This window comes from Eubalaena glacialis, chromosome 17 (assembly GCF_028564815.1).
Source record: "Eubalaena glacialis isolate mEubGla1 chromosome 17, mEubGla1.1.hap2.+ XY, whole genome shotgun sequence".
Classification (NCBI taxonomy): domain Eukaryota; kingdom Metazoa; phylum Chordata; class Mammalia; order Artiodactyla; family Balaenidae; genus Eubalaena; species Eubalaena glacialis.
Window position 1 is genome coordinate 47,145,287 of NC_083732.1, and position 10,247 is coordinate 47,155,533.

Sequence of the window (10,247 nt, forward strand, 5' to 3'; positions counted from 1 at the left end):
TGTAACCATTTTCATGGCCAAGGACCATGTGGGCTTCAACCACATGGATTCTAAATTAGAAAAGAGGTTGCCAGTGCAATGTCGTCTCTGAGAAATGACAGTTATAGTCTTAGCCTCTCATTCTGAAGTTGTAAAAACCCCCATTCTGGGTTGGAAGTGTTGATTCTCTGCCATTTTCAGTGAGGTTTCAAGATATCTTGGTACTATCAAAGAGCATGCCCAGATACAAGGTAGTATGAATGGGGTATTTTCTAGTCTAGTTCACAGTGATGAGAGCACATTATTCTAACCTGTTGGTATTATTTTTGGTTCATACTTTGTCTTTTCAAATGTTCTTTATTCAACCCCTTGATGCTGTCTGTGAACTTGACAAGCATATTGTCCATATTGTAAAATGAGTATTTTGAATAAGAAATGACTAGAATTGGGGAATTCCCTGGCAGTTCAGTGGTTAGAGCTCAGCGCTTTCACTGCCGGGACCTGGGTTCGATCCCTGGTCAGGGAACTAAGATCCTGCATGCCTCGTGGTGTAGCCAAAACAAAACAAACAAAAAAATCTGACTAGAAGTGAAACCTTTTGAAATTACATTAGAAATGTCCTAAATTGACTATGACCATTACTCAATACCTCTAATTCTATCTTATGTATTGTATATTTGGGGTCATGATAGGATAACATATCAGCTGCTTTGTTAAAATCCAGACTTTTACATTTTCTTATAACATCAGATTAATCTGCCTTTATATTGAGGATTTTTAAAAATTCACATCGAGTACTATGTGAAATACTGAACATAAGTTATCTCATTTAGTTAACAACCCTGGGAAGTAAGGATCATAAACGTATTGTGTGCTTATTATAAAGAATTTGGAACATATAGACAGGTACAAGGAAATCACTAATAATCCCACCATCCAGAAATAACCACAGTGAATTGTTCCTTTCAGCTCCTTTTTTTGTATGCCCTCAAGGAATTTTAGACCTGTTTCTTTCCCCTTAACCTTATATTGTGACTGTATATTTATATATTTTTCTCCTTATCCATATGAATATCAAATTCATCATCACCAGTCATCTTTGACACCAATAGAGTGGCTTACACTCTGAGAGCACTTTTATATCTGCAGTCTCATTTGAGTTTTACCACAGCCCTGTGAGGTATCAGGACAGGTACCCTGACCCCATTTGACAGATGAGATGAAATCCAGAGAGATCAGACAACTTTCACAGAGTCATACAGCTAGTGACCAAGCTGATAAAAAGACCGATAACTTCTAGCTTCAGTCTTGGTGCTCTTTTCCTTTGGGCAAATAAGAGCACAGCAGAGTAAGTGCTTGCACTGAACTGAACCGTGACCGAAAATATATGTCTACATCCTAATCCCTGGAACCTGTGACTTTTGCCTTACATGGCAAAAGATATAAATTAAGCATCTTGAGAGGAGGAGTTTATTTTGGATTACGTGTGTGGGCCCTAAGTGCAATTACAAGAAAGAGGCAGAAAGAGATCAGGTAGACACATATAAGAGAGGAGGTGGAAGTGTAACTACAGAGAAAGAGATTGGAATGATGTGGACACAAGCCAAGGAACACCTGCAGCCACCAGAAGCTGGAAGAAGCCAAGAGTAGATTATTTCCTACAACCTCTGGAGGGTGTGCAGCCTGGCTGACACCTTGATTTCTGACTTCTGGCCTCCAGAATTGTAAGAATAAATTTCTGCTGTTTTAAGCGACCAAATTGTGGTAATTTGTTATAGCAGCCACAGGAAACGAATACAGTGCTCTAAAAATTTATTGAAAGAACAGTGTCACTGCTGGTTATAGAATCAGATAAGGGTAGCCAAAGCCCATGGTGAGGTCTGGTAAAAAGTCACACTGGGGCTTCCCTGGTGGCGCAGTGGTTAAGAATCCGCCTGCCAATGCAGGGGACACGGGTTTGAGCCCTGGTCTGGGAAGATCCCACATGCCGCGGAGCCTGTGCGCCACAACTACTGAAGCCCATGCGCCTAGAGCCCGTGCTCTGCACAAGAGAAGCCACCGCAATGAGAAGCCCGCACACCGCAACGAAGAGTAGCCCCCGCTCACCACAACTAGAGAAAGCCCACGCGCAGCAACAAAGACCCAACACAGCCAAAAATAAATAAATAAATAAATAAATAAAAGAAAAAAATCACACTATCTGTCTTTTCATGTAGCCTTGTCCTCTCACACCAGCCAATATTTGTTGACTGCCCCAAGAATTACTGTAGATATGCCTCTTTTTTTGGTCATAAAAGACCCCCAAGGACAGCTCACAGTCTATTAAAGATGCCCAAGTTTCCCTCCAGAGAAGGAGATTGTGATGGCTGGCTGGAAAGAATGCCTCCTCAGATGGCCAGGGTTCTGGTACCCCCCACTTTCACTGTGAGTTCCAAGTCTCATACTCCTAGGATCTCAAAGGGGCAGGGTCAGCTCATAAATTTAAATCTGTCAACAAGTGCTTCTTAACTATATTTACAACTATATTTTGCATACATATAGAGATGATAATTCTTTAGAGGTGACATTTCCCTCCTCTGTAAAAATTGGGAAAAAATCTCTTCTACATATGTAACATTTTTGGGGGGTGAGAATTAGGTGGATTAATGAGTATAAAGTTATACAAACTAAAGTTCTTTACGTATACGAATAACTATTTTGTTGCTATGATCACAATAATCATTACACGGGCAATGTTTTTGACTACTATCTACATTTCAGACATTATTCAGATTTCACCAGTATTTCCATTAATGTCCTTTTTCTATTCCAGGATCCAGTCTAGGATTTCACATTTAGTTGGCCTGTCTCCTTAGTGTCCTCTGGTCTGTGTTAGTTTCTCAGTCTTTGCTTATTTTCTAGACCTTGACAGTTCCGAGTTATGCTGCTTTTGAAGTCTTATGGGCTGTCCTTTAGTTTGAATTTGTTTAATGTTTTTCTTGTGATTAGGCTGGGGTAATGGGTGTTAGGAAAGAATACATAGAGGTGAAGAGCCCCTCTCATGAGATCTCGTGATACATAATATCTGTTGTACTATACCCACATGACCTCCCTGGTGGTATTAATTTGATCATTTGGTAAATGGCTTCATCCATTCAGGCTGTCCTAACGCAATTCGATTTCTCACAGTTCTGAAAGCTGGGAAGTCAAGATAAAGTGTTTATAGTTTTCTTTGCTTTTTTGTGAAAACTTTTGTCTGTATACTAGGTATTTTTGGAGATTCTTGCAATATATTAAGCCTGGTATTCTCACAACAGATAAATTTTATGCAAAAAACAAAACAAAAAATCTCCATGTAACTCTCATTTGAAGAGTGTTTTTTATACTTGGTCTCTTAAGTGTATAGTTTAGATTACTTTGTGGATTGAAAAATCTTTTTTTTTTTTTTTTTTGGATCAATATTTTAGTTTTTGGCCAAAAAATTCAAGATATCTTTTGTTTGTTTTTGTTTGCTTGAGTTTAGAGATTTCAGTTTTGTTTTGTTTTGTTTTTTAATATTTATTTATTTATTTATTTATTTATTTATTTATTTGGCTGCACCTGGGTCTTGGGCACCCGGGGTCTTTGTTGCGGCATGTGGGATCTTTAGTTGCGACATGCAAACTCTTAGTTGCGGCATGTGGGATCTAGTTCCCTAATCAGGGATTGAACCTGGTCTCCCTGCATTGGGAGCATGGAGTCTTAGCCCCTGGGCCACCAGGGAAGTCCCTCAAGGTATCTTTTGGATAAAAAAAGCAGCTTTCAAAATTAGACAAAACTTCTGTCTTCCTCCTCCAACTAGTATTATAAAAATGGGCAAGAACAACAGATAAATGCTGATTCTATTGATTTAAATGACCAACAGGCTTTCTTTGATTAAAGAATCTTGAGTTATGGGTTTTATTTTATCTTTAATATAAGGCAGAAGAAACTGTTCTTCTGTCCTAACAAAAAAATCTCACCTATGAATTATACTTTTCAGAAAAGAGGTGTCAGAATTACTGGGAGGAAATAAAATATTACAACTAACCAGAATTGCAAGCTTATTTTTTAAGGGGTTTAGGTTCATTCCATAGGGCATAACACCAGTTGGTGAAATCCAGATATCTTAAAAGAATTCTTTGTACATAGTACTTTTAATGACAGTTTAGTGCAAAATACAACATTGTATGTTTTAACACAGACCTTACTAGAAAGGAAAGACTGATTTGTGGATACTGGCAGTTGTAGCTTCAAAATTGTCTTTGCATAATAGTGTTTGCTTTTCTGCAGCTAAAGGGGAATAGGAAACATTTTCTCCTTATTTGTCTGAGATTTTCTATTTTTTGCTGGCAGCTAGGAATGTGCTCATTGCTAAATGCTAAAATTCCATTGGATACCACTGGGATTAAAAGGCAGGTCTGAGAAGGTTAAACTTTTAATTTCTTCTGAACTCTTCCACATTTTGACAAAATATGAAGGTATAATTTTCAGCATCTACAATGGTTTCCTACTAGAATACTAATAGTATGGGCTGAGAATGAGGAAGGTGGAATTCATTGACTCTGATAACAGACAGGTCCAGAGTTGACTGACTTGGCTGGATCCAAGGGCTCACTCTCAGCCAAACTCTCTCCATGACGTACCCTCAGCAACTCCTGCCTTCTCACCCTTCCATTGCAAGTCCAGAGGAAGCCAGGAGTTCAATGTCACTGGCCCCACTTTAAGTCCATCTCTGAAACCACTGTGGCCAAGGACATGCAGGGCTCTTATTGGCTATATCTGGGTCACTTGTTGGGCTCAGCAGTAAAGTTGCCTCTTTATGGCCTTGAGATTGGGTGACGGGCAGTCATTTAAGGAAAATCTGTTGCTATTGCTAAAAGAAGGACAAAATAGTTATTGGGCAATAATGTTGTTGGGTCATTGATAGAGATTTTCTTGTCTGTACCAAGGAGGAGGTTTCAATGCATAATGTTTAAAGCTAAATGTTAACTATGGTCACTTTGTAAACCACATTTTAAAAACGAATTCTAACAAAATTTGTTTCTCTGTTCTTAAAGTACCTGAATCTAAATCTGTACCAATTTTGGAATCTGTTCTAAAAGCAAATCTAGTCTTAACCACAGTTACAAACTGGCCATATGAATAAGGCTGAACTCTGAACAGCTATCTTTATTTCTATCTTCATTTCTGTTTCTCATTTACATGTCAGAGTATACACATGCCTAGTTACAGTTTTCATTTTAAAGATTTCGTGTGGTGTATAAGTAAAGTAGCACAGTGGAACCAATTTACATTCAAATTCTAGATCTTCCAATTATTGGCTTAATTGCTCTGTGCCTCAGTTTCCCCATCTGTAAAGTGGGGATAACATGGTAATATAATAGGGTGGTTGTAAGGATGAAATAATCCACATAAAGGTGGCTTTTATCGATTAGTCACTGACATGTAGAGCTCATGTTTGCTACAGTGTCAGTGTCATTCCTCAGTGCTTCTTTTCTTTTCTGGCCGCCCCACATGGCATGTGGGAACTTAGTGCCCAGACCAGGGATCGAACTTGCGCCCCCTGCATTGGAAGCGAGGAATCCTAACAACTGGACTGCCAGGGAAGTCCCCTTTCAGTGCTTCTTACTGATACAAATATTCTTGTTTGAAAATTTTTTAAATTTCTTATACTAGAATTTAATTTAAAATTTTTGTCTTAATGGTTTAATTTATTTTTAAAATGGTATTAAACCTCTAGTATCAGTAAAATGTTCTGATAACTTGGGGACCCAGAATAAGGAATGAGGAGAATAGTATCTTCACAAAAGAGTTAAGTGGGGAGGTGAAAACACACACATTATCCCATGCATGATAATACAAAGGGTAGGGTATTGTGGAAATGCCAATTATCACATAAACTTCACTTGTCAGCACTGTATTCCCTGAGAATTTTCTGTGTAAATCCCAATTATGTCTATGTAAAATAAAAATTTGGACTACCTAAAGGCTTTTTCAAACCGTTTAGAATTCAGAATCTCTTTTTTTATGGCTACTAAGAATTGTAAAATTTGGAGACTATAATTTTTCCTTTTGTTCATTTTTTTCAGTGTTTGAAAGATGTATGGTGATCCTGAAACCTTCAGACATAAGACAACTTCTAGCAACTTCAGGAGAAGTTTGTCTACACTCAGGCTGCAGTATTTTCAGCAAACATGATTGGACAGTGGGCCTGTGCCCTATCTTTTGGTGGAGTGAAAAATTTGAGCCAGTGAAGCCAAATTCTTATTGCAAGCAGCATGCTTGGCTCCTTGCTGATTGCAAATAGGCATTTAAAATGCGAATTTGAAATCGGGTGTCTCCATTACTACCAGCTAATGTGGCATCATAGGTGTTTCCTAAGTTTTAAGTCTTGGGGGAAAAAAAAATACTCCACTAGTGTCTACTATCTCCATCAGGAACTCTGTTATGGAAGCTTCATTTTTGTGTGTTCCCACTCTTTTCTCCCCATCTCCTGCACAATCACGTGCTCTTCCTAAGTAACTCAAGAATAAGGTCCTGGAATACTTAAGTCACAAACTTACAAAAAGAAATAAACTAATATTTTCCCAGTCTCTTGGCCATCACAATGTCTTACAGTTAAAAGCCACCGAAACTATTTTTAAAACACCTTGGAAGAAGTGAGAAGAAATGGCACACCCACCACAAAACATACATAGTTAAAAAGTTGGATTTTTTCTCAGTAGGTATCAGTTGTAAATAAGAATGAACTAGGGGCCAAAATGTAAAACCAAAAATGAAGCAGCTACGTGTAGTTAGTAATTTCTAGTTTGAATTGTAATTGAATATTATGGCTTCATATGTATTATTTTATACTGTACTATTCCCATTATTGATGGTTTGGACTTTAATAAGGAATTCCATAGTTTTTAATATCACAAAAATGAGATATTTGAACAGTGTATTCTAGAAAGCAATATACTAACTAAAGTGAATGCTTGTATATATTAAGATAGCCTTAAAACTTTTTCTCTAATGCCTTAACTGTCAAATAATTAAAACTTTTAAAAGCATAGGGTTATAGTCAGCATGCTAGACTGAGAGGTAAACACTGATGTGGTGAGAACAGGTACTGATGCTGTCAGTGTTTAGCACTATGTGTTTAGCTGTGTTTATGCTCCAAAAGTGCAATATTAGACACTAGCTAGATAGTACTGCTGCCTTGTGTAACTCCAAAGAGGAAACAGGATTTGATTAATTGAGTGCACATGTTTCTTTAATTTACTCATATTGTCCTTAGCTTGGATGCAATGCCATGCAGATTTATGTGGCTGCTATTTTTATTTACTTTGCATTACTTTAACACCTTGAATGGAGAGCCAAACATTCCCTCTTCACTGACCAGCAATGGCCCTTTAACTGCAGTAGGAGAAATAAAAATAAAAAAGAAAAACCATTTTGTGTGAAAATTGGTGATAACTGGCACTTAAGATCAGAAAAATAGTTCTTTATACTTGGCTACCTTAAGATGCTGTCTGCCCAAAGCTCTGAAAGACTTTAAGATAGGCAGTAATACTACAATACTACTGAGTTTTTGTAGAATTGTTACATTTGATAATAAAACTTGCCTGTTTAATCTCAATGTTTGCATTCTGTTTTGTTATTAGAAGACTTAAGGGTAATGGTGGAAGGGTGTGGTGGGTAAAGCCTTTTTTTCCTGAGGTGGTAGGATATTTACCTAAGTTACTATAAGTATTTGTAAAAGCTATCAATGATTAATGCACTTCAGATACAGATCAAACAACCATCCTTAGAACATAAATCACTGAGATTTGATTTTGAAATTCTTAAGTTATGGTAGTGATAGATACTAATATGTGGTCCTTGCATCTTATTACTAGAGCTCTATTTGCTTGACAATTTGAAAACCTATTCAAGCCACATAAGCCTTTTTTTTTTAAGGATTTTTTTTATAATTAATTAATTAATTAATTTTTGGCTGCGTTGGGTCTTTGTTGCTGCGTCCAGGCTTTCTCTAGTTGCAGTGAGCAGGGTCTGCTCTTCGTTTTGGTGCGCAGGCTTCTTATTGCAGTGGCTTCTCTTGTTGCGGAGCATGGGCTCTAGTCGCCCGGGCTTCAGTAGTTGTAGCACGTGGGCTTCAGTAGTTGTGGTGCACAGGCTTAGTTGCTCCGCGGCATGTGGGATCTTCCCAGACCGGGGCTTGAACCCGTGTCTCCTGCATTGGCAGGCGGATTCTTAACCACTGTGCCACCAGGGAAGTCCAAGCCATTTCTTAAAAGCCATATAATAAGAGCTAGAACTTTAGTGTTTCTGAATCCCACATGCTCCTCCTTTATTCCAATCACTCTCTGCTAAGGCTGAGTTCTCCAATATTCTCTCTAAGCCAAATTTCTTTAGGACCCTGGTTAAGTCTTGTGTGACTTACACCACTTTAGAGTTACATATATTGCATCACTTATTTGATGTATATACTCTATTGAGTTCAATTCCAGATTTAGGCTATAACCTCAAGGGCAGGAAGTACCTGTATTTCCCTCAATGTCTAGTACATTTCTACCTACATGTTCTTGTTAAGCATTCACCAAATGAAGTTTAGTTCACCTGGACAGTTTTTCAGTCTCAGTCCTTGCCAATGTCATTTATAAAAATGAAGCAATTTCTTTCCATTTTGTGCTTCAGGTTTGGGTCTCTGTTATCTGCGAGGAGGCAACAGAGCTCTCTAGGCAAGCTGAGGTTCTGCTGCACGCTCCTTTGCGCTTTGATGTCTCTGGCAGGCATTTAACATTGTCCAGGCTATTCCTTGCCTTCAGGAAAAACAGGTTGCGTGGGCTAAGGGGATCTCCTATTTACCTCCTTGAAATAGTACCTCATGTAGCTGCCCTCCTCATGGCAGAAAAGGAACACAGGCAGTCAGGAGGGTATGGAATTGAGTAAAGCTGGTGGGGAAGGAAGAGAGTGAGAATAGAGAGGACTTGAGTATATTAAAAAACCTTAAAGGTCCACCTCTTAGGTTTATAGTTGATTTCACAACTTTTCTTCCTCTCTCTGCTTCCCCTAGCTCTTTGGGGAAAAATTTTTTTAACACGTACAAAAATAGAATAATGACCACCATGTCTCTTTCCAGCTTCAACAATTATGAACTCAAAGCCAATCATTCCTATAGATTGATTATGTAATCAATTGTATAATCTGTTATATATAGGATTATGTGTAATTATATAGATCATCCGTATTCCTTTCCACTTTCCCCACTGCTGTATTATTTTGAAGCAAATTCTTTGGGTCATGATTAAAATGGAGTTCCAGGTTTAAAACTGGGCCACGGTAGGAAGTGCTCTTATTGAGAAGAGGAAAAGGATAAATAGGACTGAACTGGTGGAAGTAATTCAGTTTCCGGATGTCTTCTGATTCAGGCTGAATCTCTACAGTTGTGCTCAGTACTCCATTCCCTAGCCCATGTGCTAATATGAGACAGACTAGACAGGAGATGATGTAAACTTTGAGGACTGGAAGGCCACCAGGGTGAAATTCGGGAGTAAGAGAGCACTGAGTGGGTGCCATAGGGAGAAATTGTTTTTCTACATTTTTGCTGCCTCCTTTGTGTTATGTGAGATCTTGAAGGCCAAGATCCCAAGGTGTAGCCTGAGGGATAAAAGGTTCAGAAACAAACGGCCTGACTTGCCCCTAGCTTAGACCTAAGTTAAAGGGCAAATGTCCTTATTTCAATGTACTTCCCCTCAATTCCTTTACGTGGAAGGTGGAGGGATATTTCGGGCCAAAACCCAAGCTGGTAATCATTACCTTGGCAGAGTATACTATAAGCTACAACCAAAAAAACCACCGAGAATATGTGTGATCAACAATAAAAAGCATTGTATTGGTTAAATGAATCTTCACAACAACCTATTACAGTAGGTACCACTATTATTATTTTTATAGACCAGGAAATGAAGGGTAGGTTAAGTAACACATGTCACGGTTGCACAGAAAGTACAGGAAAGGATCTAGACTATAAAGATCTGGATACAGGTTGATGTGATTAGTGCTCTCCTAATTGCTTCTTAGCTGCTCTGGCTCTTTTCCTAGCATTGCACAAATACAGTCCATCGTTACAGAGTCACAGAGTAGGGCTTCATAGTGTTCCTTTGGTCTGCCTTTTTACTTTATTGCCAGTATGCCATTAATTCAGCTGCTGAATTATTCAATAGCTATGTATTGTTGCTGTACTAAAAGCGAATGTTGATAAATGGGTAACAAAGCTGCTTATT

General features: G+C 38.4%; 1 protein-coding gene across 5 annotated transcripts in view; it reads left to right on the forward strand.

Moving 5' to 3' along the window:
- Nucleotides 1-7,581, forward strand: part of ESRP1 (epithelial splicing regulatory protein 1) — a 58,395-nt gene extending 50,814 nt beyond the window's left edge. For all 5 annotated transcript variants that reach the window (XM_061172256.1, XM_061172252.1, XM_061172253.1 and 2 more), the window contains one exon: nt 6,069-7,581. Coding sequence is in view for 2 of the 5 variants with exons in the window: in XM_061172252.1 (XP_061028235.1) it covers nt 6,069-6,089 (21 nt within the window). In the remaining 3 variants the exon portion in view is untranslated. The remainder of the gene's footprint in view (nt 1-6,068) is intronic.
- The last annotated feature ends 2,666 nt before the right edge of the window (nt 7,582-10,247 follow it).